Below are 27,663 nucleotides of genomic sequence, written 5' to 3'. Positions count from 1 at the left end.
TCTGTTTCTGTGAGTCTGACGTCGACATCAGAAACAGAATGAAGCCTTCGGAGGAAGAAGAGGACCTCCTCAGCTGGCAGGGATTGGGGTCCCCCGCCAGCAAAGGTAACCCATGGCAACAGTGGGGGAGGGTTGGTGGCGGGAGGGGGGTCGAGAGGGTCGTCGGCAGGGGTCCTCAGGGAGGGTCGGCAATAGCGGGGGGGGGGGGGTGTCGGTAATGGCAAGGGGGTTGGCTAAAATGTGCTCCCTCACCTCAGGCTCTGGCCCCCCTCCCGCCGAACTCTGGCTATGCCCCTGGTTACAAGACTACTACTTTGATGCACTGGACACCATTTTGAACATGGGGCCCCAGACAATTTTTATAAAAACCCCTTCTGCATGTAATAGAGGCAGAAAAGTATTTCTAAAATGACCTCCAAATTGAAATATTAGTTGTGCTTTTGAATTAGGGCTGAAAGTACTAGTGGAGTGATTCAATCTGTCCATCTGTCTGCCTGAGAACACAATAACTAGTGCAAAAATTCCCCAATTAGACCCAAACTCGGAAGACAGATGGGGAACGGGGAACATTGTCTGACATTTCCCCAATGATCTTGATCCCTATGAGGGCGAGGGGATATTATTTGTTAATAGGGTCAAAGTGGAAAAACACTATCAGATTCATGCATAAACATGATTTTCCCTTTTTTTCATTATGTACCTTTTATGGGGAAAACCAACTTAAAGTTCTTAAGTTTGGGGCATTTTTTCCTGTTTTTGAATAGTTTGGGTTTTGTTTTGTTTTTTCATTTTCTCACTCTTTATAAGAATACTAGGAAAAAATGCCCGTTTCTGAGCGGAATGAAACGGGCGCTAGCAAGGGGCCCCCTCCCTCCGTCCCTCGAAGCTACTTGCCTTGTTCGCTGTGGGCCGTTTCGGCCCTCGAGTGTCAATAGCTCCGCCCTCGACGTCATGACGTTTTGACGCATCATGACGTTTTGACGCGAGGGCGGTGCACACACTCCAGGGCACACCGGATATCTCGGGCGCCTCAACTTCCGTGGAGGCTTCAGAACGTTGGGGTTGCCTTTTATATATATAGAAGATTTGACAATAGTCAGGGGATATTTTAAGACTCTCAGGGGCAGAATTATCAGCATGGGCTACCTTTAAGATGTGGTTATTTTACCAGTAATTTCTGGAAACACAGAACTGCCGGAGGGTGCAGTGGTGTGCCACGTGGTAGTCCTACTGCACCTTTGTTAAAGGGCCCCTAAGTGCTGATATTAAGCCTTAACCAGTTAAGTGCAACTGGCGAAAGATATGCCTGCTATTTAACCAGTTAAGACAGATCTGCTGTCATAGACTATCTTTGATTTATTTATTTATTTGCTGCATTTGTACCCCACATTTTCCCACCTATTTGCAGGCTCAATGTGGCTTACATTATGTTGCAAAGGCATCATCATTAACAGAGCAAGAGGTTCGGCATAATGTTACAGATTAATGTGAAGAAATCAGAGAAACAGAGTCAATAGAATGATGTAAATGACATATAAGTGAGAGCAGATAAAATATAATGAGCAATAATGATAAAATGATTAAAATGATCACATTAGAAGGGATCAGTATTAATTGGTTCTGGTATAGGTTGGAATCAAGTCATTATATGACTGGTATTATTTTTCTTACATAACCAATCAATGACCAATTTGTATTGTATTTCAGATTGTGGTTGGCTGTGAGGCCAATTCATGTGGTAACCTTCACTCTGTGAAGCTGGAATACAGTAAGGATGCCAGGTAGGTTAGAAAATAACACACACACATGTCAATCCACAGATCATGTAAAGACTATGGTGGTTTGGGACAAGGATTATAGTTTAATCCACAGTTACGGCATTTGTCTCGGATGTGAGAAGAGAATGCATCAACAGCATAGTTTCAAACCAGTCAATGTTGTTTTCAGTAGAGCAGGGGCGTATCTGAACTGCGGCGGTAGGGGGGGCCAGGGCCAGAGAGGGGGGGCACATTATAGCCCCCCCCCCCCCCCCGCCGCCGCCGCCGCCGCCGCCGCCATTGCCGATCCCCCTCCCCCCAGCCGCTGCCATTGCTAACCCTCCCCCTCCGTTGCTCGCCTACCTTCGCTGGTGGGGGACCCCAACCCCCGCCAGCCGAGGTCCGCGTCCTCCTGCCGCTGCCGGCTGCCTTTGGTCCTTTCATTCTTCCATTGAAGCTGGCGCCGACGAAAAAGTTTCTTTTGAATCTGACGTCGCTGCACGTTGCACGTTGTACGTGCAGGACGTCAGACTCAGAAACAATTTCTGAGTCTGACGTCCTGCACGTACAACGTGCAGCGACGTCAGACTCAAAAGAAACTTTCGTCGGCGCCAGCTTCAATGGAAGAATTAAAGGACCAAAGGCAGCCGGCAGCGGCAGGAGGACGCGGACCTCGGCTGGCGGGGGTTGGGGTCCCCCGCCAGCGAAGGTAGGCGAGCAACGGAGGGGGAGGGTTGGCAGCGGTAGGGGGGTCCAGGGCGAAATCTGCGGGGGCCCAGGCCCCTGAGGCCCCACGCAGATACGCCCCTGCAGTAGAGTCTGAAGTAGTTGTTGCTCAGGACCCTTAGGGTTATGACTAAAGTAAGTTTTGAAAATCTACCTAACTATTGCGACCACAGTACACAGCACATTATCTCAAAGGTCAGAAGTGTTCCAGTGTCACATCAGATGTAGAACTTTGCAGAAATTCTACAGCCATTGTTGTGTAGAACTTTGATTCTTAGCAACAAAGTATCCATATGACAGACATTTGACAAGTTACAGAGTTCACTGGTGCAGTCAAGCATATATTAGCAGATACTGTAGACCTGCTTCCTCTTGTAAGTGGCTTGTCAGGGTGTCACCTAACAATTCTGGGATCTGTTGATAGAAAATATCATGTTAACTCTAAAATAACCCCAAAACACATAGAGAGTGATAATACAAAAACTATTTCCATGTACAAACCATGTTTTAAATACAGAAATGGGCTTTTTTGATTACTGCCCACCCAGTATACAAGTAAAAGTACTCACATATTTCAGCATTGTGTATACTTTTATCTGCCTTCTGTGGAGGCAGTCCTGGGGGTGGGGGGAAGATGGAGAACAGAATAGTTTTGTGTCAAAAAATTACATGCAGCGAATGCCGGCACAAATCCCTGCACCTAATATTTCCCTAGGCAAAAATCAAAGCAGAGCGGCTTTGATTGATGGTATTTTACTGTTACATTATTTGCACCTTTCCTTTCATTCATTCTTTCCAATGATTTAAATTTGTCATAGGACAGACGTATGGCAGCTGGTCCAGACACAGTGCCTTCCTTCCTCCTCCAATAGCATTGGGTGCTCTCCCTTTCAGTTTCATGAAGCTACCATCTACAACTCAGTCAACAGCTCAGCCTGGAAGAGAGTGACTCTTCAGCTGCCCGACTATGTCTCATCCAGGTATGTTATGTCAGAAAGATTTTTTTTCAACATATAGATGGATGCCTAAGATTTGAATTACATGAGGTTCAAAACCACAGGGTACCTAGAAATTGTGCAGATCTCATCCCCCAAATTCTGTATAGGTTGCCCAAAGTTAAGCATGCAATTTTGGGCGCAGGTTGCAGATATGTTCACAAAGTAATTGACTAAATTGGTGATATCAATTGGCCTTAACAAGCACTAATTGGCATTAATTACTAGTTACGCATGTATATGCTCTGTACCCCTATTCTATAACCTGCGCACCTAATTTATCTCACATGCAACTCCTAAGGGGGCACAGCCAAGGGAGGGTCATGGGTAGGTCATGGCCATTATCCCACAAATATACAAAAAAAAAAATCAAAAACAGGAGCAGTGAAACTAATATCACATCAACCTAAATTAGAAAACCTTGAAAAAAGACGAGGAAAAAAGCTTCAGAATCCCATCTGGAACCAGTAATTTTAAAGCTCTAAAACTGGAAAGGGTAATGACCTCACTTGCTAAAAAAAAAAACCCCTCCAACCTCCATAGGTAGACTTAAACCACGAAAAGTTTGGTGAATAAATCAGAAATACAGATCCAAACTTAAGGAAAAATGTTTCAAACAAACTTATCTTGGTCCCACCAACGGTGGCCAGCGTTTCGCTAGTTGCTGCATCAGGGTACCCAGGACCATAGATTAGTGCTGAACACAAACACTGCTTTACTTAGAAGGCTCCACAAACAGTCATGCTCATTCCCAGAATTTACATGCAGAGTTAGAAAATACTTCCATTTCCGCGTCTAACTGACAGTAGTAAGGCGCGAGCATTTACACCAGCCTTTGGCAGACATAAATGCTCACACCTAAAGTCGGATGCAAAAATGACTTAAGCTAGTATTCAATAAAGATAGTTCCATGTGGAAACTGCCTTTATAGACTTCGCATTTTGAGGGGCATCATCCTGACACCTTACTTTGGGCGCCTATACAGAATCCTCACCACCACCTCCCATATGCCATTCTGACTTACTGAAGGTCGAGCGGTACGGCAAACAACACAGTTTTCATGTATTAGAGTGGTGCCACTCCAGATAATGAAATCATTTTTCACAGGTCTGCACCCACCTTCTTCAGGGGACAAGTGTTTGGTATGGTCTAGGGATTTCAGTATTTGTGGCTTCCTCAATGCCTATATCAAATATACAGCCTCACATGGGTTTTTGGGGGGATGCTAGGAGATAGGAAGGAATATATCTCTGTTATATATCTCTGATAATATATATCGTATTATATAGTAACATGGAGGGGCATAATCGAATGAGGGCGCCAATCTATAAGGGCGCCCATCTCTAAGGACGGCCCCATAAAGAGGCGTCCCCGACTGTATTATCGAAACAAGATGGGTGTCCATCTTTTGTTTCAATAATACGGTCGGGGACGGCCAAATCTCAACATTTGGGTCGACCTTAGAGATGGCCGCCCTTATAGATGGATGGCATTGGTTTTCGACGATAATGGAAACCAAGGACGGCCATCTCAAAACCGGCCAAATCCAAGCCATTTGGTCATGGGAGGAGCCAGCATTTGTAGTGCACTGGTCCCCCTCACATGACAGGACACCAACTGGGCACCCTAGGGGGCACTGCAGTGGACTTCAATAATTGCTCCCAGGTACATAGCTCCCTTCCCTTGGGTGCTGAGCCCCCCCAAAACCCACTACCCACAACTGTACACCACTACCATAGCCCTTATGGGTGAAGGGGAGCACCTAAATGAGGGTACAGTGGGTTTCGGGTGGGTTTTGGAGGGCTCACATTTACCACCACAAGTGTAACAGGTAGGGGGGGGGATGGGCCTGGGTCCGCCTACCTGAAGTGCACTGTACCCACTAAAACTGCTCCAGGGACCTGCATACTGCTGTCATGGAGCTGGGTATGACATTTGAAGCTGGCATAGAGGCTGGCAAAAAAATGTTTTTAATTTTTTTTAGGGTGGGAGGGGGTTTGTGACCACTGGGGGAGTACAGGGAGGTGATCCCGATTCCCTCCGGTGGTCATCTGGTCAGTTCAGACACCTTTTTGAGGCTTGGTCCTGAAAATAAATGGACCAAGTAAAGTCGGCCAAATGCTTGTCAGGGCTGCCCATCTTTTTTCTATTATCGGCCGAGAATGGCCATCTCTTAACCACACCCTTGTCCCGCCTTCGGTACACTGCCAACATGCCCCCTTGAACTTTGGCTGGCCCTGCGACGGAAAGCGGTTGAGGGCGGCCAAAATCGTCTTTCGATTATACCGATTTGGCCGCCCTTAGGAGAAGGGCGCCCATCTCCCGATTTGTGTCGGAAGATGGGCGCCCTTCTCCTTCGAAAATAAGCAGGATAGTAACATAGTAGATGATGGCAGAGAAAGACCTGCATGGTCCAGTCTGTCCAACAAAATAAACTCATATGTGCTGCTTTATGTGTATACCTGACCTTGATTTGTATCTGCCATTTTCAGGGCACAGACCGTAGAAGTCTGCCTAGCACTAGCCCCGCCTGTTATTTGAATTTCAGTGTTGTTAAATGTGTATGTTTTTGATCCTGTTTCATGATAGTCCTATTATTAGGTTTCAATTTGCTGTTTTCAAGTTTATCTCATTTATTGGATTTATCTTATCTGTTACTTATCTGTTTAAAAAATATCTTTCTATGTAATCATTAATGTAGAAATCTCATTTTAATATACGTATACTGTTATTCATTGTTTTAATTGTAAGCCACATTGAACCAAAATTTGCTTTTTTGGATAACGTGGGATATAGGAATCAATAAATAAAATAAATAAATATTTATACTCGGTCACTTTACTATTGTTATGCTGTTAACAAAATTGTAAGTTTTATGTTAAACTGTAACTGCTGAAAACTACCTTGGGTGTTGCATTTTAGTAAAATAACCAAAAATATAAGTACCTCAATATCAACAAAAATATTTTAAAAAATTAATAAAAGACATTACTTTAGCATGCACTGTGAAGAGCTTAGGTCTATGTCTATTATGAGTAGGGCACTGGTTACTGTTCCATGAGGGGGAGAATAGCCTAGTGGATAAAGCATCAGGCTGAGAACCACATAAACTGGGGTTCAAATCCTGTTGATGTTCTGTCTGACCTTGAGCGAGTCATGACACCCTTTGTTACCTCAGGTGCAAACTAAGGGCTAGATTTCCTAACCTGTATTAATAGATGTCAATTTCAGTTTAATGAGCATTAATGCAATTAACATGAGTTATTGGTAAATATGCCCCATTACGGGGTTTGCAATAATGGGTAATTAAAAAAATAGCCCAGTTGATTTCTTCCATTGTTGTTTGCTGTAGTTCCACACAGTTTCGGTGGATTCAGAATGGAGAAGAGGCAGAGAGGCAGAGCTGGGCGATAGACCATGTGTATATCGGGGAGGCTTGTCCCAAGCTTTGCAGTGGGCATGGATATTGCACAACCGGAGCCGTTTGTATTTGTGACGAAGGATACCAAGGTCAGAAGTACTTTTTTTTTATCTACCAGATTACGCAAATGCCATGCTTTCAACAAGGTACCAGATTTTTATGTTTACATATTATTTATCCCTTTGTTACTTTATCAGAAATTCGCTAATGTTTAAGGCTATTGAAAACATTATCACAGCACAGGGAGGTGTGGTGTTAAGATGGCCAAATAGTGCACTTGTGTATTGTAAATTTTACCTATGATTTAATATGGGAAAAAGTAAAAGCAACAGGAGAAAATTTCTCTCTACACTCTTTTTCCCTTCTATTGGAGTTATCTGGCAGCTATTCAGTTTATCGACACAGATGTCCTTGGGAGATACAGGAACCTTTGGTGGTGCTAAAGCTTCCCCACCCCTCTTCACCCTGAGACATTGAACAAAATATTAAGTTAAGTTGCTATTTGTGGGAGACATCAACAATGGAACAGAGCCATTAGCATCCAGAAGCATCTAAGCATGCATTGGGAGGAGAGCTGACATGCTTGCCCAGGAATACCTGTTCATATGAGAGCTGATAGTGTGGTGGCAGTCTTTGGAGCTTCAACATGCCATTAGAGCAGCCAGAAGTAACGTTGCCTGTACCTCAGAACACTATGGTTGAAGAAATTTGGGAAACAGTACCCTGCCAAAACAGACTAAGTCAGGTCACATGTAGGCTCGTTTTCGAAAGAGATGGACGTCCATCTTTCGACATAAATCGGAACACGGACGTCCACCTCCCAGAGACGTCCAAATCGGTATAATCGAAACCCGATTTTGGACTTCTGTAACTGAAGTCTGTCACAAGGACGTCCAAATTTCAAGGGGGTGTGTCGGAGGCGTGGTTGAAGGCGGGAATTGGGCGTGTCTAAAACTTGGACGTCTTTGAGCCATAATCAAAAAAAGCAGGGACATCCTAAAGTAAAACTTGGACGTTTTCACCCAGACGTGTTTTTTTTTTAAGAATAAGGCACAAAAAGGTGCCCGAAATGACCAAATGACCACCAGAGGGAATCGGGGACGACCTCCCGTTATTCCCCCAGTGGTCACTAACCTCCTCCCACCCTAAAAAAACATCTTAAAAAATATTTGGTGCCAGCCTTAGATGTCATACTCAGGTCCATGACAGCGCATACAGGTCCCTGGAGCAGTTTTAGAGGGTGCAGCGCACTTCAGACAGGCGGACCCAGGCCCATACTCCCCCTACCTCTTACATTTGTGGAGGAAACAGCGAGCCCTCCAAAACCCACCACAAACCCACTGTACCCACATCTAGGTGCCCCCTTCACCAGAGCAGCATTCAGTTCAGTGATGTGCTTCAGCTGCTGATGCCAGCAACAGTCACCGAACTCAACATGCACAAGAGTGCTGGCATCAGCAGCTGATACACACCAGCTGACTTAAGAGCTGCTCAGAATGCACAGGTGGGGGCACTCGTGCAGAAGACCTCTTCAGCTGGTGGGACTTGGGCATTCCCACCAGCCATTAAAGCAGAGGGGGCTTGAATGCTCAAAGTGGGGAGGCTGAGGCCCCTATTGGCTGGGCCTGCTCCATAGGAATCCACTTGGGGGAAGGACAGCACAGTAATTATTTGCACATGGCAGCAAAGTAGATAACAGTGGCCCTGGCAAAAAGCTTTGGTAAGTGCTTGAAATAATTTAGTTTTAAATATCTTAAAATGTCACACACAATATGTGACAGCTGTCATTTTGTCAGTAAGACTATAACTAACAGAGTTCAGACCTGTATGTCTAGTGTCCCCCATGTTTTACAGGAACTAGGCTATTATGAGCTGGTTGCAACATGCTGTTCTCTTTTTGGGGAGGGGGGACGCTGTAGATATGTGCTTGCAGTGAGCAGAGCCTGGGCTCTTTTATTAATACTTGGGAACCGTGGGTCAATTGTAGCAGAAAATAGAAAAGGTGCGAGTACTTAGTATCACCAAGGACCCCCTAGGTGCATAATAGCTGAGTTCTGGAGAGAGACCTGGTCTGTGGCCCAGACTGAGGGATATCACTGAAAGGTTTGGGCTGGATAGTAGAGAGGAGAATTTCAAAATGTGGAAAAGTACCGTATAGTTGGCACTGTATCCCAACGGAGGCTGTTTCTGATTAAGCTGAAGCCCAAAGGAACAGGAGGAAACTGTCAGTTAAAAAAAAAAAAGGAAGTTTAAAAAAAAAGGAAGTCTGAAAACATCTACCCTGTTGTGCAAGTTCTCTGGCAAAACTAAACAGTACAGCTACTGTATGCTAGCATGACTTTAACCTAATTAGATATAAATATTCAACTTCCTTAGTCAGCAATGTGAGAAACACCCTGCAGCATCATAAACAGAGTATTTATATAATGACATATATGGCCATTATGTATGAAGAAATATAGGTTGTTCCAGGACTATGACACGTGTAGGTCAAAATCTGAGAAATACTAGTTCAAGCATGCAAATGTCATTATGTTCATTCATTTATTACATGCTTCTCCAACTAAAGAGCTCAGATGTACGTCTAGCCCCGTCTTTGCCCATTTTCAAATCCAGGCTAAAAGCCCACCTCTTTAACACTGCTTTTGACTCCTAATCACTGCTCACTTGCCTGTACCTTTTATCCCCACCTCTTTAATTCCCTTACCTCCTAATTGTTCTGTCTGTTTGTCTGTCCTATTTAGATTGTGAGCTCTTTGAGCAGGGACTGTCTTTACGTATATGGTGTACAGCGCTGCGTATGCCTTGTAGCGCTATAGAAGTGATAAGTAGTAGTAGTAGTAATGTAGAAGCCTGCCCTTGCAGATCAGCAACGCGGCCGCGTTGCTGATCTGCAAGGGCAGGCTTCTACATGGAATGTTGCTATTGGAGGAGTAGCCTAGTAGTTAGTGCAGTGGAACATGGGATGTTGTTACTATTTGAGATTCTGGAATGTTGCTATTACTTGAGATTCTACATGGAATGTTGATACTATTGGAGATTCTGTTGCTACTATTTGAGATTCTACGTGGAATGTTGTTATTCCACTAGCAACATTCCATTTTTAGATTGTGAGCTCTTTGAGTAGGGACTGTCTTTTCATGTATGGTGTACAGCGCTGCGTATGCCTTGTAGCGCTGTAGAAGTAAGTAGTAGTAGATGACTTACAACAGTTTTGAAACAGTACATTTATACACAGTGATACCTCGGTTTTTGTCGGTAATCTGTCCGAAAACAATTGGCGAAATCCGAAACCAACAAAAACCAAGGCAATAATTTTGAAAAGTATTTTATAGGGTTTTTTTTTCACCTTTCACTTTGGACGTCTCTCACAGGGGGAGAGATGTAAAGGCAGGAAGTGTCGTACTGTTGTGTGCTACAGAAGTAGAGGTTAGGCGAGAAAAAGAGAAGGGTTTTCTCTGTCTTCAGAGCACAAGTACAGCATGCACGCCGACGAAATCTGAGGCAACCGACAAAAACCAAGACAAATTTTTTGAAAAAAAAAAAAAACGACGAAAACCGAAAACGACAATAACCGACGTTAACGAAAACAGAGGTTTTACTGTACTACTTTGGCATGTGCAAATTAGGAAAGAGTCAGGGTCATAATTAGTTAAGGCACAGTAGGTACCTAAACAAGCAGAATAGGTAAAGATATAAGTACATAAGTAATGCCATACTGGGAAAAGACCAAGGGTCCATCGAGCCCAGTATCCTGTCCACGACAGCGGCCAATCCAGGCCAAGGGCACCTGGCAAGCTTCCCAAACGTACAAACATTCTATACATGTTATTCCTGGAATTTTGGATTTTTCCAAGTCCGTTTAGTAGCGGTTTATGGACTTGTCCTTTAGGAATCCGTCCAACCCCTTTTTAAACTCTGCTAAGCTAACCACCTTCACCACTTTCTCCGGCAACGAATTCCAGAGTTTAATTACACGTTGGGTGAAGAAACATTTTCTCTGATTTGTTTTAAATTTACTACACTGTAGTTTCATCGCAAGCCCCCTAGTCCTAGTATTTTTGGAAAGCGTGAACAGACGCTTCACATCCACCTGTTCCACTCCACTCATTATTTTATATACCTCTATCATGTCTCCCCTCAGCCGTCTCTTCTCCAAGCTGTATAGCCCTAGCCTCCTTAGTCTTTCTTCATAGGGAAGTCGTCCCATCCCCGCTATCATTTTAGTCGCCCTTCGCTGCACCTTTTCCAATTCTACTATATCTTTCTTGAGATGCGGCGACCAGAATTGAACACAATACTCAAGGTGCGGTCGCACCATGGAGTGATACAACGGCATTATAACATCCTCACACCTGTTTTCCATACCTTTCCTAATAATACCCAACATTCTATTTGCTTTCTTAGCCGCAGCAGCACACTGAGCAGAAGGTTTCAGTGTGTTATCGACGACGACACCCAGATCCCTTTCTTGGTCCGTAACTCCTAACGTGGAACCTTGCATGACGTAGCTATAATTCGGGTTCTTTTTTCCCACATGCATCACCTTGCACTTGCTCACATTAAACATCATCTGCCATTTAGCCGCCCAGTCTCCCAGTCTCGTAAGGTCCTCTTGTAATTTTTCACAATCCTGTCGCGATTTAACGACTTTGAATAACTTTGTGTCATCAGCAAATTTAATTACCTCGCTAGTTACTCCCATCTCTAAATCATTTATAAATATATTAAAAAGCAGCGGTCCTAGCACGGACCCCTGAGGAACCCCACTAACTACCCTTCTCCATTGTGAATACTGCCCATTTAACCCCACTCTCTGTTTCCTATCCTTCAACCAGTTTTTAATCCACAATAGGACATTTCCTCCTATCCCATGACCCTCCCAATTTCCTCTGTAGCCTTTCATGAGGTACCTTGTCAAACGCCTTTTGAAAATCCAGATACACAATATCAACCGACTCCCCTTTGTCCACATGTTTGTTCACCTCCTTCAAAGAATTGAAGTAAATTGGTCAGGCAAGATTTCCCCACACAAAAGCCATGCTGACTTGGTCTCAGTAATCCATGTCCTCGGATGTGCTCTGTAATTTTGTTTTTAATAATAGCCTCTACCATTTTCCCCGGCACCGACGTCAGACTCACCGGTCTATAATTTCCGGATCTCCCCTGGAGCCTTTTTAAAAAATGGGCGTTACATTGGCCACCTTCCAATCTTCCGGTACCACGCTCGATTTTAAGGATAAGTTGCATATCACTAGCAGTAGCTCCGCAAGCTCGTTTTTCAGTTCTATCAGTACTCTAGGATGAATACCATCCGGTCCAGGAGATTTGCTACTCTTCAGTTTGCCGAACTGCCCCATTACGTCCTCCAGGTTTACCGTGAAGTCAGTAAGTTTCTCCGACTCGTCCGCTTGAAATACCATTTCCGACACCGGTATCCCACACCCAAATCTTCCTCGGTATGAAATGTATGAAAATAACATCTGAACCTGCACAGATAGGGTATAGAGTAGGTCTGTGCTTTCATTTCAAATGACATAGAAAATGCCAATGTCATATTGCATGTCATTTGGGGACTTATTTTCAAAACAGGCAAACATCCAAAAAGCAGCAGATGGATTTTTGTTGGTCAAAACATCCAAATCGCTATTTTCAAAACCCATTATTAAGATGGTTTTCTATGTAGTTCATATGCAGTGCATCCAAATCACAAGGGGGGCATGTTGGGGGTGGGATTTGGGCATTCCCAAAACTTGGACTTTTTTTCTGCCATAATGGAACAAACTATATTATTTCACACAGTCTCCTGGTAAGCGGTAAAAAGACTTCAGATCCCCAGTGCACATTCATTCTCCTTTTTCAGTAGTAGCTCAAGGTGAGTTACATTCAGGTACACTGGATATTTCTCTGTCCCAGGAGGGCTCACAATCTAAGTTTGTACCTGAGGCAATGGAGGGTTAAGTGACTTGCCCAAGATCACAAGGAGCAGCAGTGGGATTTGAACTGGTCACCTCTGGATTGCAAGACCAGTGCTCTAACCACTGGGCTACTCCTTCACTAGCAACATTCCATTTAGAAGCCTGCCCTTGCAGATCAGCAATGCGGCCGCGCAGGCTTCTGTTTCTGTGAGTCTGACGTCCTGCACATACGTGCAGGACGTCAGACTCACAGAAACAGAAGCCTGCGCGGCCGCATTGCTGATCTGCAAGGGCAGGCTTCTACATGGAATGTTGCTAGTGGAATAGCAACATTCATTCCATGTAGAATCTCAACTAGTAGCAACATTCCAGAATCTCCAGTAGTAGCAACAGCAACATTCCATGTAGAATCTCAAATAGTACGAACATTCCATGTAGAATCTCAAATATTTATTTAGATTTTGCTCACACCTTTTTCAGTAGTACCTCAAGGGGAGTTACATTCTGGTACACTGGATATTTCTCTGTCCCAGGAGGGCTCACAATCTAAGTTTGTACCTGAGGCAATGGAGGGTTAAGTGACTTGCCCAAAATCACAAGGCTAATTGTGATCTTGGCTAATTAAGTGGGCAATCTTCCCTAATTCCTCCAGGAGCAGCTGTAAATCTCGATGTTGTCCTCATTGATCATAGACATGCATTCCCCCTCTGAAACAGGGTATTTACATGCCTTTTTTTTTTTTTTGTTTCGCCCTGCTCCTGCCCAAACCACACCCAATTGTCATATCATCTGATATGCATGTATTGCAGATTTACACATGTAAATTCACAGCTTTTGAAAATTGAAGTTCTGTATATTTATTTGATATCCATGTGTAAATGCTGGTATTTTGCACCTGTAAATCGGAAATAGGGCTTCTAAAATAAGGGGCATAGTGTGATATATTTCCCAGACTCTGCATCATCTGCACTGGCTTCCACTCAAGGAACGCATCACTTTTAAAGTATGCACATTAGTCCACAAAATCATCCACGGCGAAGCCCCAGCCTACATGTCTGAGCTAATAGACTTACCACCCAGAAACGCCAAAAGATCATCCCGAACCTTCCTCAACCTCCACTTCCCCAACTGCAAGGGCTTGAAATACAAGACGCTACACGCGTCAACCTTTTCTCACATGAGCACGCAGTTTTGGAATACACTGCCGCGCAACTTAAGAACGATCCACGAGCAAGCTTCCTTCCGCAGATTATTGAAGACCCATCTTTTTGAAAAAATTTACGGAAAGAGCCAAAACACATAAAATCCACACTTACTGTTTATTAATGCACTATAAATCCACTTCTGAACTCTCATCCCCGTAATCCCACATCACTCATACCTTTACTCACAGAAATATGTCTTTTGCCTTAGTATTGCCCCTTAAGCTCCCATTGTCTCCTTCCAATGTTCAATGTTTGTGTTCCATTGTTGCACTCCTTAACGACACTTCGATTGTCTCGCATAATTCTGCACAATGTAATCCATAACCAATCTGTAACAAATTGTACTTCCATCATTCATTTCTTATTGTAAGCCACACTGAACCCGCAAAAAGGTGGGAAAATATGGGATACAAATGCAATAAATAAATAAATTACACTGGCCTTCTTTTGAAAACATATTTAGGCCTTCACATATTCTACAAAGCTTGCCTTTTCAAATTAACCTTTTTAAATTTTTGATTTTAGGTGATGACTGTTCTGTTTTCAGCCATGACCTTCCCAGTTACATCAAAGATAACTTTGAATCTGAAAAAGTCACAGAGCAAAACTGGCAGAACATTCAGGGTGGAGTAATAGGCAATGGATGTGGACAGCTGGCTCCCTATGCTCACGGAGACTCATTGTACTGCAATGGCTGTCAGATCAGACAAGCCATTACCAAGCCCCTGGATCTCACCAGAGCAAGGTAAAGTGTTTTATAGCCTAGTTAAATGCCAATTAGTGCTAAAAGCACTGAAGGATTTATGCCCAGATTAGTTAATATTTAGTCCTAATGGATACAAACTCATACAGTGCTGTTTGCTAAAGATTTTGCCTGCACTGTTTTTATATGTATTTTTCCCTTTACAGACATTGCAAGAAATTAAATCCTAGAGAAGATACGTCATTTAAAGATTGTGCAAACAAATTAGCTCTGGGCTTTATGACCATCTGCTTGAACTTAACTCTGGCTCTGAAATCCAGTATATCAAAGCAAATAAATTGGTATCTCATTGTTACTGGCTTTGCCCCTCCCACCCCCAACTCTGGCAGATAGTGTTAAAGATATGGAGTCTTTGTAGATGCAGTGTTTTCTTTGGAATCCCAAATTTCTGATGTGGTTAAGTTGATCTTTTTAAAGCTGAAATTAGCATGGAAACACAAAACAAAATGGTGGAAGATCCAAAGGGCCAAGTCATAGAGTTGCATTGGTGTCTCTAACGTTTAGCGCACCCCCAATTTTAGCGCGCGCAAAAAAACATGAGTGTGCCTTAGTAAAAGGGGGTCTAAATATCTATTGTTTCCACAATGGCCACATACAGAAAATATTCTCAGGTTTATATTTAAACTAAAAAGGAATATTTACATGCTTATGGATCATTCTGTCGAAAGAGACCTCCAAAAAGATCACAGTTACATCTTTGCTGATGTTTGGCCTCTCAGCTTAGCGTTTTTTGAGGGGGATAGCCTGACACCTACAACCTGTGGAAAAAAAAAATTTCTAAGCCAAAGCTTCACTTACTCACTGGTTTTCATGGCAGAAATCCTGCTCATGAGCAATCTCAGAGCCCTGCTATGAGTCTGGATCACCTGAGGTCTCACTGGGGGAACAGAAAGCATAGGCATAGTTGAAGTGTTTCAGGCCAGATGCACTAAACCTAACAAGCCATTAACGAGCAAGTAGTAAACCCTGGCATGCACTAAAAGCCATTTTACGACGACGTTAGCAGCTAACGAAAACGGAATGCAGATGAGCAAATTGTGTAGACACCCTATTGTAATGAGATGCACTAAGCTTTTCTGATTGCCTTAACGCTGGAAACTCTAATGAGAGGTCTGTACCTCTGGTTGGGGTTGTGCGGGATTGAAAACTGATGAAAAACCGCTATAAAAGTCATTCCGCCCCCCCCCCCCCCCCGCGGCAATAATAAAAACAAAAGTGCAGTTGAGGTCGGCCATCGAAAAAAGACCGTTTTCCCCCCGCCGTCATTTCCGCTCCCCGCCACAATAAGGCTGGCCATCGAAAAAAGCCATCCGTTTTCCCGCCGTCATTCCGCCCCCTGCCGCAATAATAAAAACAAAAGTGCAGTTGAGGCCGGCCATTGAAAAAAGACGGCTTTTTTTCGATGGCCGGCCTCAACTGCACTTTTGTTTTTATTATTGTGGCCGGAGGGGGGAGGGTGAGCAACGCGGCGTCTTCGGGTGTATTTGGCATGCGCAGAGCAGCCGGCATAACGCTTTGCTGCTCTGCGCATGCTCGACCGGCTGATTGGCTGACTGTTTTACGATGGAATAGAGATGCAAGTGAGCTACAACGAGTAGCTCATTTGCATTCCCTTTCCTTGATGCATAGCCATTCCCTACCGATTCACTATGGAATTCGGTAGGGAACGGCTCTAACAATGACTTTAGTGCATCTGGCCCTCAGTGTTAGGAGGCACTGATACATTCAGACGTGCAAGAAGAGAACCACCTGCCATGTAGGCTGAAAAGAAAATACAATGGTGGCAGTGGGAAGTGTGACAACATATATATATATATATATATATATATACACCAACAATGCAACTCAAAAGACAAGACAGGTCAAGCTTCGGCAACTCCAGTATTGTAGATCACTTTATTGTCATGTGCTGTGAGTGAGGGTGCTGTGCAGCTCAAGGGGGAGGGGAAGACACCTTGAGTGGTAAGTTGAATATGTCAGCAAGACTTGTGGATGATATCTGGTTATAACCAAGACTCCCATCATGTTTAGCTGCCTATATGGTTGGCATAGTAGACACTTGAAACGTTAACAACTCATGTTTAAGCATGAGTGACTGAGTCCCGCACAGAGTGGCAGGCATGGCTCTGGCCACCCTGTTGGGCAGACTGGATGGACCATGCGGGTCTTTATTTGCCATCATTTACTGTATTACTGTGTAACTGTATGCCACAGCAAAAATCAAGTGCCCATTGCATACATAATACCAGTTCTATACACAACCAGACTGATATTAAAAAAACACTTGTGGTCACCAACAAGGCCAAGCACATAAGTGTTTTTCCTTTATTTTAAATTTGGACCACTTGAATGGATAATTTTGGGTGTATAAATTGTTATAAAGCCACAATTAATCATCCAAAAAAAAGGTTAGGATTTATGGCATTCCAGGGGTGGTGCCACTTAGATGTATAATTTATACATCTCATTGGCAATATTCAGCTACTACACGGACCACACAAATAGCAGATATGACTTGATTGTCCAGCTTAGACAGTTCAAGTCGTTCGAGTATATTTGGTGATGCCACCTAAATAGATAAAAATTGCTTAATGTAGGCGTAATATGAAAATTAGCATTTCAAATGATATATTTGCCACATAGCTGAGTACTGGCCTCATCTTGTATAGTTATATTTGAAACTAAAATCAGAAGCACAAACAGTTATCAAAATATTTTCTCCTTTCGCATCAGTTTGAGTGATTTATTACAGTTGTTCAGTGTTGACAAAAATTAATGAACTTCTAAAAACAAATATTACAATTTTCTGACATGCTTCTCTATGCAATTTCTTTTTTCCTTTTAAGCAAAATAATGTTTGTTCTGCAAATTGGAAGCCTCTCACAGACAGACAGTTGTAACACCAATCTGAGTGACCCTAATACTGTAGACAAGGCAGTGCTACTCCAGTACAGTGTGAATAATGGAATTACCTGGCAAGTAATCGCCCAGCATCAGCCAAAGGACTTTATACAAGCCCAAAGAGTGTCGTACAATATTCCACTGTAAGTACCGTCCCAACCTTATAACGGCCTCACTGTTAATGCATCTGAAAGGACTAATCTTGTGAAAATACATGCACTGCAAAAGAATACATTAGAGAGAGTTCAAAGGAGAATAGCTAAGTGGAAAAAGCAAGAGAATGAGGGGGTCTTTTACAAAGTTTTAGCACATGCTAAATGCTAGAGACACATATATATTTCTATGGGCATCTCTAGCACTTAGTGCTCGCTAAAAACACTAGCACACCTTAGTAAAAGGACCCCTTAGTGATTAGTGGGGACAATATTCAAAGCAGTTATCTGATTAACTAATGGTACTGCCTATGAGAGGGATATTCGGGGATCTTCTGGTGGACAGGGCTGGAGCAGTGCATGGGCGGAGCTGGGGCTTATTCAGTTAGCAGCCATATTCAGATCACTAACGGATAGCTAACCAGATAAAGGGCCAGATACACTAAACTTTACGAGCCAATAATGAGCCATTAACGAACAAGTAGTAAACCCTGGCATACACTACTTTTTTCCGACGACGGTAGCAGCTAATGCAAACGGAATGCAGATGAGCAAATTGTGTAGAAACCCTATTGAAATGAGGTGCACTAAGCTTTTCCGCTTGCCCTAACGCTGGGAAATCTAACGAGAGGTCTGTACCTCTCGTTGGGGCTGCGCGGGCTTGGAAAACGTATAAAATGTTTTTAAAAAATCAGGAGGGGGCAAAAACGACCAAGTGCTCGTCAGGAGCATCCTTTATGGACGACCTTGCCCCCCCACCCGAGGTTGCCGCTGCCACTCCCCCCTGCTTTGAAATCAGAACTTTACTCCTTCCTTCCTTGAAATGACAACTTCCCCGCCATCCTCCATCCCCCCTCGTGGTCCCGCCGCTCCCCCCCTCCACCCTCTGTCTGCCACCGGGCCCTCACAGTGCCTCTCACCTCCGTGTGAAGGCGCTGCACCGGCAACAACAGCTGATCGCTTCTCCGGACTTCCCTCCTTTCCTCCCTGGCCCGCCCTCGTCTGACGTAAGCAACTGAAAAATCGGTGCCAAACAAAATGAGTGCTAAGCGCTGTCCTATAATTGGCACTCAAAGCTGGGCACCATTTACTGCACCTAGGGGCAAGGATTTACACCAGCTGAAACCTGGTGTAAATCCTCACACCTAAATTAAGTGCAGATCTGCCATATTCTTTAACACTGCGTGCAAATTCTTAGACTACCCCAAGCCTTGCCTATGCCCCTCCCATGGCCATGCCCCCCTTTCAGATCCACACATATGCATGTAAATTCTAATTATTGCCAATTAGTACCAATAATTATTAGTGCTCATTTATCAGTGTTTCTTTGGCTCATTAGTCAAATTGTGCAAATTGGGTATGCACCCACAATTTTGAGTTCCATACCTGGGGGAATTGGTTCAAGTCCTTTTTGGACAAGTGTTCTTAAATGTTGGATCTAGGAACAACATTTTTCTACAATTTCCTTGTAAATGTTTTACAAGAAGCAATGGTAAGAATTTGTCTTCTCCCATAGTGCAATGCTCCAGTACACTCTCTGTACCTTTGAATAATGTTTCCTTAAGGGTTATTCTTCAAGTATCTCCCTTTTGTTCTATACTTGGCTCCCTTGTTTGAATCTCAGGTATGCATTGTTTTTTTTGTCATTTCTTTCATAATTGTTTATTTTTGATGTATGTGTAATTTATGAGCAATGTATCCTTTGCTGTTTTAAGTGGTTTATTTTTCAGAATTTAGTGCAAAACATCGTCTTGTTCGTGTTGACCAGGCTTATTTTATCCTGACAGGGAAGCTCGAATGAAAGGGGTCCTACTTCGTTGGTGGCAGCCTCGCCATAATGGAACAGGTCATGATCAGTGGGCTTTGGACCATGTAGAAGTCGTCCTGTGAGTATCCGATACCCCTTGCATCCGTTTCAAAAACCCCTTGAAAATCCTTCAAGGTGATAGGAGCCTTTTGCTTACTTTCTTCACTGGCTGCGAAGATCCGTGTTTAGGACAATGCCATAAAGTAATATGGAAACATAAGCCTTAGAGAAGTGCACGGAAAGAGGTGCTGGCTCTTAAGTTAAACAAAAAAAAAATCACGTGTTTATGTAAAATCTTGCATTGATTAAAATGACATATTTAAAGCCTCCCTGGGTGTACATGCAGATGCAAAGCCAGATGCATAATCATGCACATAGCTTCAATCTTGGCACCTTTGCAATCCCTGAGCACTGGAGAATTAGGAAGGTGTTTTGTTTGTCCCATGTATGCAGTACAAACATGTACTATGTAAAATATACCGTTCTTTGAGTATTTTTAGAAAGGAATCGGACATCTTAAAACTATCCTGGCTTTTCTGGGAAGTCAATCAGCTGCCCAGCTTCCACACGACCCATTCAAAAATTAATTATGAGGTTCTCAATGCACAGGGAAATTATATTTGAAATGTTTGGGGGTTTTTTTTAATCATGGGGTGGGAGCGAATGCTTTCTTTATAGGTTGAATGCTTTTTCTCCTTTTTCACTCTAAACCCCTCTCTCCCCTTAATTCCCTTTTCTCTGTCTCTTTCTCTCATACACACATGTATAATTATTCCCTCCATTACTGCACAAAGAATTTTTGTAAACTACTTGGTCGTAGTTTTGAGTGGGACAGCAGTCCACACATTGTGGTGTGACTACCAGCTCCAAGCTCACTGCTGGCCACTGTTGTTTATTTTACAAGTTATTAACTCCAGCCTGCCTGTGCTGGCCAGGTGAGAAGAACACATATTTCAAAGGTGTTCAGGCATTTGCATGTGCACAAAACACTCGAGGTAATTTAAATATCTGAAATGCGTTTTCAAGAAAATGCATGAGCATTTCAGCAAGCTTCCGAGAACTCTTCCTGCATTATCTTTCAGAGCATTTTAATCCTGGTAAAGTATGACATGTGAAACTATTGTGCTAATAAATTAGGGTGATACACTTAATTGCAAACCCAAAATGGGAATCGGACTAAAAACATCTTAACAAGTATCTTATTTACTTCATTTGTGTGAAGAATTTAGGATATATTATTTCAGTTTTGTTAGCTTTTAGCTTTGGCTTATTCTAAGGCAGGTGGCACCTTATAGGCTAATCAGTTTAGGGATCATTTTACTAAGCTGCAGTAGAAAGCAGTGACGTAGCTAGGTGGGGCCCCCCCAAATTTGCTCTGGGCCCCGGGTTCGCTGGCGGGGGTCCCCAGTGCTGGTCTACTGCGGTGGCACTGCCGCATTGTCTACCCTGCTCTCTCTTCCACTCATGTTGGGCACGCTCTGTTTCACTAAAAGAAGCATGCCGGACACGAGGGGAAAATAGAGCTGGGCAGGCAATGTGGCAGTGCCGGAGACCAGCACTGGTCGAAGTCTTCATCTGGCAGGGGTTGGGAACGCCCGACAGCCAAGGTATTTGAGGTGGCAGTGCTTCAGCTGGTGGGGGTTGGGGACCCCCGCCAGCCAAGATGTTACAGCAGCAGCACAGCGGCAGTGAGGCAGTGACCAAAATGTGCCCCCCCCCCCCCACCTTGGCCTCTGGCTCTCTCCCACCTCAAGGTCTGGCTATGCCCCTGGTAGAAAGTGGCCTTAGCGTACCTTACATAGGTTTTTCTCAAGTGCTAAGGCCATTTTTACCATAGCAGTAAAATGGCCAATTTTCTACTTTATGTTTTTTTTTTCAATTAATTGCCATGCACTAATGTTAGGAAGAAACAGGAAATGGCCTCTACTGAATCCAAAACAAACTGAAGAGTAGAGGATAGCACACTGACATCCAGGCGGGGAGTTTCCAAACATAAATGTTTATTGTGGCACAAACAAAAGACCGGACACAGGCAGACCTGCCAAAACACGGCCATGTTGAGTCTTTTGTTTGTGCCACAATAAAGATTTATGTTTTGACAATCCCCGCTTAGAAGCCAGTGTGTTATCCTGTACGTTGCCATTATACATGAGCACTTACCATAGGCAGTAAAGGCTCATGCAATAATCCTGCACTAATTAGTTAGCGAGCGGTAGGATTACCATATGGCTCCAGAAAAAGGAGGACGGATTGAGCCAGCCGGGTTTTACTTCCATTGCTTTCAATGGAAAGCAATTGCGCCAGCCGGGTTTTACTTCCATTGCTTTCAATGGAAAGCAATGGAAGTAAAACCCGGCTGGCTCAATCCGTCCTCCTTTTTCTGGAGCCATATGGTAACCCTAGCGAGCGGTAATGCGGATGTGCTGATTAGCACAGACACACCTACTCAGTGCCCCTCCAGACATGTTCCCTCAACCAAAAAATAAAAATTCTTGTTTAGTGCGTGGGTAGAGCGCGTTCCAATTTGGAACTTACTGCAGGACACCTCAGCATATTCCACGATAAGAACTTTTAAGGCTCAGAAAGCGTGCCCTAGTGCTTACCACAGCTTAGTAAAAGGAGCTCTTACTGAGGTATGAGTTAAGGATAGAGTCCAGTCTGTGGACTCAATAAATTGGTTGGTCTGTAACAGACCGCCTATCTCTGTCAAGTTTGTTACACCAGACTAACACAGCTACTTCTTTTAAACACGATGGATGCACTTTATCTCTAACCCAATAGCTCCACTATAATCCAAAGTATGATTGCTTTGAAGTTTTGAACTGATGTCTTGCAGTGCTTGACAGAAAGAGGCAACCCTTCTAGAAATGTGCATAAGCAAATATTTTTGAGAAATTTTTATGATTTCAGGTGAATTTTTCAGTTTGTTTCACACATTTGGTCTAATAACAATTTTTAATACACATTAGAACTTTTTCATACATGAAAATGGATTGATTCATAATTAAGGCATATTAAATCAATTTTGCACATGCTACATTTTTTAAGGCATGCTAACAAACCAATTAATTTTATTTATTAGGATTTATTTACTGCCTCTTTTTGAAAGAATTCAGTCAAGGTGGTGTACAGTAGGAATAAATCAAAGATAAGCAATAGACAGCAAAAATATTCAAATAACAATACAAAGTATGGTAAACTAACAAGTGCACATCCCTAAACTCTTCCCAATAACTTCCTTGAACAGGAACACCATAATTTAGTCTTTAAAACTGGAGCCAGACATCGTGGGACGCATGCTGCCTACTATTATCCTAAATCAAAATGTTATGAGAGTTTATGGAGGCTCACTTAGATCTCTAACATCCCACATTACACATCCAAGTTGACATCAGTAATCAAACATATAAATGGCAAGTGATCGACTCACCTGCAAATGCGCAGTAGAGACTTAGCTCTTTGTCCCGCCCTCACGTCAAGACGTGATGACAGAGGGCGGAAAAGAGAGGGAAATGGATTCAGACTGTTGGATGCTGCTGCTGGAGCCTGGAAACGAACATTGCGCGCACCAACCTTCAACCTCCCCCCCATCCCCGCCGCCGCTCCCCTCCGTATCGGGCCCCTGCACTGACCTGACAGCGCCTCTCACCTCCGTGTGGAAGCGCTGCAGGCAGCAGCAGAGCGATCTGCTTGCTGCCTGCAGCGCTTTCACACGGAGGTGAGAGGCGCTGATGGCTAAGATGGCGACCTGATCAGACTCCTAGCCAGAGAGCTCCGCCGAGGACCACCGGGATCGACTAAAGATCACGACCCGGGAGGCCCCCGTCGAGGACAAGGAGGTGGAATATCTCCTCTAGAGCGGGGACCGCCAAAAGAGGAAGCTGAAAGCGGAGGTGGAAGAGGAAATTCACCGGGCTATCACAGGAAGACGAGTGAATCGGGCCCTTCCACGAGGCCGCCACCCGAGCACTATCCCAGGATCAACCCGACTCAGGCCTACTGACCAGCGACCGGCGATTTCGCCACATCCCGAACTACAACAGGTACGCCGCTTAGGTCAGGGGAACAAGCGAGAGGCCCGTCGAGATCAGACCGACACTGAAGCTGACTGTCCGGTCAGACGCACAGCGCGAATCACCGATCGAGTGCCTGCGAACAAAACCCCGTTAACTTCGAGGAGGTGGAATATCGGACGAGACTGTAGTCCCACGAAAGACGAACAAAGTCTGAACACGGAGACCCGGAAGCACCGAAGCCACGTGGAAGACGGGCACTGGTGCTGGAGCCAAGACCGGGATCACGCCGTCCACACTACCTCTTCCCTCGATTTACACCCGCACTGCACCGTCTCGCACAAATTCATCCAGCGCTGAACGCCACAGATACAAACGCCGCTCCCTAATCACTGCCCAATCACCTGAACTTGCAAAGAAGCGAGGAAATCTGGCAACGGACAACGGAGAAAGATGAGACCAGCATGGCGGGAAGACGATCAAAGCAAACGGGCAAAGAGCACCACGATCACCAGCACAGCACGTAATAACTACAATAACTGCTGCTTAGCTTGCTTTAATTGCATGTACTGCTTCTAATTTAACTTAAAGTCAATTCTTTGCTTTGCTTAAATTGAAAGCTTTAATGTAAGTGCCTTGCTTCGCTTAAAGACAAACTATAGAAATAGCTCTACACTTGCACTGCTAACAGCTTAATTTTAAATGCAATTTATATAGCTTTGTACTTGCACTGCTACTGCTTAATTTAAATGCAATTTATATAGCTTTGTACTTGCACTGCTAACTGCTTAATTTAAATGCAATTTATATAGCTTTGTACTTGCATTGCTAACTGCTTAATTTAAATGCAACTTATATAGCTTTGTACTGCAATGCGAATAGCTTAACTTAAATGCAACTATCTCACTTGATCAGTGTGAAATATTGGTAAGCTTAAAAGCAACTGTAAGCCTACCTCGCTTTAAATTTAATTCACTTGAATGGTTGCCACAGAGTCTTAACCACAGAGATGAACACCAGTATAACACTTTTAACCATTCACTGTCTCACCCTACTCTCACACGTAAACACATTCCACAACCAACACAACAATAACCCCACAGCTCACAAATCACACAGCACTCACATACACACAATGCCCACTCTAAAGAACATCCATTACAACCCACCCATAACACACCAACCTAGCAACAACTCACCAAACCAAAGATACTACAACCAACCAAAAGGAAAAATCTCAGAAAATGAATACCACCAACCAAAAGGAAAAAAAATCTCGGAAAATGAATACCACCAACAAAAAGAGGAAAGTAACAGCAACAATAAATACAGTCACCGAATAAACAGACAACTAATAAAAATAAACACAATGAACCACCCCACAGAACTACACCGCTTAATCCAACTAGGATACATCAATGCAAGATCAGCAGTAAGCAATTCAATAGATATACTAGACTGGATCACCACAAATAAGTTAGACCTTCTATTCATCACAGAAACCTGGTTCCAGAGCCCCACAGACCCCGCCATCCTAGAAGCGTGCCCACCAGAATACAAAATCACCCACTGGACAAGAAATGGAAAAAAAAGAGGAGGCGGAATAGCTATAATTTACAAACAGGAATTCACTATCACAATCACGGGTGAATCTACCTCACCACAACTTGAACTCGCCTCGACAAGAATTAATCATCCAAACCTAATAGGACACCTTAATGCAATCCTATTTTACAGACCACTGGGAAAATGGCAAGACTCCCAAACACAACTCATGGACTTCATCTCGAATACTTGTGTATCTGCCTCAAACATCCTTATAATAGGAGACATCAACCTACACCTTGAAGACGACACCTCAACAAGCACACGAGAATGCAAAGAATTCCTAAATCTATGGGATCTACACACGCCATACACGCAACCAACACACAAAAAAGGACACACACTAGACATAATAACACACAAATTTGACCCGGACCAAACTATCATACTTACAGACACTACATGGACACCCACACTATGGTCAGACCACCATAAAGCAACTGTCTCTCTCTACTGGCGAAAAACACATACAAACACAATCAACAAACATGAGCGAACAACATACACCACGAGAGGAAAAAAAATAGACCCCACAACATTCTGGCAACAGATCTACCAGAACGAATGGACAACAAGTGCTAGCACCATCCAATTCCTCCAAGAATGGGACGATCTATGCACAACAACATTAGACAAAATCGCACCAATCCAAACTAGAACATCACACAGGAAAAAAGCAAATCCATGGTTCAACGAAGAGCTGAAAAAACTTAAAACACAAGTCAGAAAACTAGAACGCGCATGGAACAAAAAGAGAGATGAACAAACACTAAATGCCTGGAAACTACTCCGGAGGAAATACAAATACACCATAAGACAGACTAAAAGATCACACTACAAAACAATAATAGGACCAAACTACAATGACACACATAAACTCTTCTACCTTGTGAACAAACTTCTAGACACCACACCAGTTACAAACAACAGCAAAGACATACCAGATGTTGACAACCTTGCGAAATACTTCAAAGAGAAAATCATACAACTACGACTTAAAATACCCACCAGCCCTATCGAATACGTCACACTTCTAGAATGCCTAGACCCAGAAGCCGGAACATACCCAGCAGACAGAACCTGGACCGACTTCGAGCTAATATCAGAAGATCTCATCTCGAAAACTCTAAAAAGATACGCCAAATCTCACTGCAAACTAGACATATGCCCAAACAACCTTATGAAATCAGCTCCTCTACAATTCATAACAGACCTAACGAACCACGTAAACTTTATGCTACAAAACGGACTTTTCCCTAAAGAAAAAGGAAAAATTTTACTTACCCCAATACCTAAAGACACAAAGAAAAACGCAAGCGAATTAACCAACTACAGACCAGTAGCATCCATACCACTAACAACCAAAATAACCGAAGGAATGGTAACTAAACAACTCACAGATTATCTAAACAAACACTCAATACTGCATGATGCCCAATCAGGATTCCGGTCGAATCACAGCACAGAAACAGTACTGATTACCCTCATGACTAAATTTAAACAAATGATTGCAACCGGCAACAATATACTCCTCCTACAATTCGACATGTCAAGTGCCTTCGACATGGTCGACCACGGAATCCTACTACACATACTTGAATACTTTGGTATTGGAGGAAATGTCCTAAACTGGTTCAAGGGGTTCCTAACTCAACGATCATACCAAGTCACATCAAATTCAACCACGTCTGCTGCCTGGACACCCGAATGTGGAGTACCACAAGGATCTCCCCTTTCACCAACCATTTTCAACCTAATGATGATCCCCCTGGCGAAACTCCTATCGAACCACAACCTCAACCCATATATTTACGCCGATGATGTAACTATATACATCCCTTTCAAAAAAGACATTAAAGAAATCTCCAGTGAAATCAACTTAAGTCTACACATCATGAACACCTGGTCAGATGCTTTTCGCTTGAAACTAAATGCAGAAAAAACTCAATGCCTGATACTCACGTCCCAATACAACACGAAAGAATTCACCGCTTTAAACACACCAACACTAAACCTTCCAATCTCAGAGACGCTAAAAATCCTTGGAGTCACTATCGACCGCCACCTAACACTCGAAACTCAGGCAAACAACACAACCAAAAAGATGTTCTACTGCATGTGGAAACTGAAAAGAATAAGACAATTCTTCCCAAGATCCGTCTTTCGTAGCCTGGTGCAATCCCTCGTTCTCAGCCATCTGGACTACTGCAACTCACTATACGCAGGTTGCAAAAAGCAAATACTGAGAAAACTCCAAACAGCCCAGAATACAGCAGCCAGACTCATCTTAGGAAAACCAAAATATGAAAGTGCAAAACCCTTACGAGAGAAGCTACACTGGCTCCCACTTAAAGAACGCATTACCTTTAAAGTATGCACATTAGTCCATAAAATCATTCA

At 43.5% G+C, this 27,663-nt stretch overlaps 1 protein-coding gene across 1 annotated transcript in view; it reads left to right on the top strand.

Annotated features, from left to right (window-relative positions):
• Positions 1-27,663, top strand: part of RELN (reelin) — a 568,089-nt gene that overhangs the window by 524,436 nt on the left and 15,990 nt on the right. The window contains exons 58-63 of the mRNA XM_030217170.1: positions 1,708-1,781; positions 3,302-3,463; positions 6,831-6,988; positions 14,548-14,767; positions 17,632-17,829; positions 19,626-19,724. Of these exons, the coding sequence (XP_030073030.1) occupies positions 1,708-1,781; positions 3,302-3,463; positions 6,831-6,988; positions 14,548-14,767; positions 17,632-17,829; positions 19,626-19,724 (911 nt within the window). The remainder of the gene's footprint in view (positions 1-1,707; positions 1,782-3,301; positions 3,464-6,830; positions 6,989-14,547; positions 14,768-17,631; positions 17,830-19,625; positions 19,725-27,663) is intronic.

This window comes from Microcaecilia unicolor, chromosome 10 (assembly GCF_901765095.1).
Source record: "Microcaecilia unicolor chromosome 10, aMicUni1.1, whole genome shotgun sequence".
Lineage (NCBI taxonomy): Eukaryota > Metazoa > Chordata > Amphibia > Gymnophiona > Siphonopidae > Microcaecilia > Microcaecilia unicolor.
The sequence above is the reverse complement of the archived record's forward strand: the minus strand, read 5'-3'. Positions and strand labels throughout refer to the sequence as shown.